Source organism: Orbicella franksi, chromosome 2, assembly GCF_964199315.1.
Source record: "Orbicella franksi chromosome 2, jaOrbFran1.1, whole genome shotgun sequence".
In the NCBI taxonomy this organism is placed as follows: domain Eukaryota; kingdom Metazoa; phylum Cnidaria; class Anthozoa; order Scleractinia; family Merulinidae; genus Orbicella; species Orbicella franksi.
In genome coordinates, this window is record NC_138146.1 from 33,469,932 (window position 1) to 33,471,508 (window position 1,577).

The 1,577-nt window shown below is 44.1% G+C and overlaps 1 protein-coding gene across 1 annotated transcript; it reads left to right on the plus strand.

The window, feature by feature from the left end:
* The first annotated feature begins 246 nt into the window (after nucleotides 1-246).
* LOC145479494 (uncharacterized) lies at nucleotides 247-1,254 on the plus strand. Its single transcript, XM_081457876.1, has 2 exons — nucleotides 247-459; nucleotides 730-1,254. The coding sequence occupies exon 2, from the start codon at nucleotides 871-873 to the stop codon at nucleotides 1,252-1,254; it is 384 nt and encodes a 127-aa protein (XP_081314002.1). The 5' UTR covers nucleotides 247-459; nucleotides 730-870.
* The last annotated feature ends 323 nt before the right edge of the window (nucleotides 1,255-1,577 follow it).

Genomic DNA, 1,577 nt, shown 5'->3' on the forward strand with positions numbered 1-1,577 from the left:
CTCTTCCAAACTAGGAGAAAACGAGAATGAGAATTGAACCTGGCTGTAAAATTAGAACATTTTGTTTCTTTCATAACGAGTTCACACGTAATTCAAGACGTTCCTTTTGGGGAAAAACGTCTGAAATTGTCAACTGGCGAGATCATAAAAACACCCAATGTGATTAGAACAATGATACCAGAGCGCATTGTCCAGCAGTATCAACAATACTGCTGTGAAACCAACTTTGAGCCTATGAGTAAGTAAGAGAACCCACAGAGAGTTTTGGCCGTGTGTTCTTCATCTGTTCGCAAGTCTCTGCAAGGACATGATAACTTTTCAGCACAAGGAGTGGAAGCATTTGATCATTTAGGGAAACTCGTAGACAAGCTTGTTGACTGTGGCAAGACTCAGCAATGGAGGAGGGAAATTAAGCAGCAACTTCGTTTGTCGAAGCAGTACCTAACGGGCGACTACAAGGTGGGTGCATATTTTATAATTATGCGTTGCCTTTGCGGAAGTGATGTAGTAGACTTCTTACTATGATAGACGGCTACCTCTTTCTTTCTCTCCAAGTCTTTTTTATGCTTAATTTATCAAACAAGAATTTACAATTCACTGTAATACGCTTACACAGATGTATACAACGCTGAGAATCGGTTAAGTAATCTTTTTGAAATGTCGATGCGCATGCGTTGCTTTGCAAATACACACTGAATCACGCGATTGTCATTTTACTTTTTTTTGTAGGTACATGCAGTGGAGGCCTCAGAGGTTCCCGATCATTGTCGAAGTTATGCGCTAAGTGATCCAAGCAACGCAGAATTTCGGGGCTCCTGCGACCATCTCCACAATAAGTCATGTCTGCAGTGTTATGAGTTAGAAGAAGTCATGCATACCATAGAAGATGAGTGTTCAAGTGCCCTCTCGTCAGCAGAAGATCAAGCTGACATGCTGCATACCTTCAAACAGACAAGGGATGATATCATTAGCTGGAAAGTCCATCAGCTGCGTTCAGTCCACCAAGCTGAGGCAAAGCATTCAGTTTTAGCCAAACTCGACAGCCGATCGGTGCTGTTAGTCCAGGACTGGGCAATGAAATATATGCCCCGAAAATATCGAGAGACACAGTCAGATTGGTTTGCGAAGCGAGGATTGCCATGGCGCATTAGCGTTGCCATGAGACGGTCAGAGGGTTCTGAGCACTTTGAATCGCAGACACTTGTTCACGTATTTCAAAGCTGCGCCCAAGACAGTGGCTTCGATAACGCTTGACTGCCTCACTACCCTGAAAAAGGAAATTCCAGACCTGGAGATGGCTTATTACAAACAAGATAACGCTGGCTGTTATCACAGCGGAAATTCAATCATCTCAGCTAGGCTGGCCGGTGATGCCGTAGGAGTGGCTTTTGTAAGAAACGACTTCTCGGACCCTCAAGGTGGAAGGGGGTATGTGATCGCAAAGCAGCAACAATCAAAGGCGACGTTGGAAGGTACGTAAACGAAGGCAATGATGTTATCAACGCTTTACGGCTCAAAACAGCCATTGAATCTGGCTAAGGAACTACAGGAGTTAAAGCAAGCTATGTTGCTGCCAA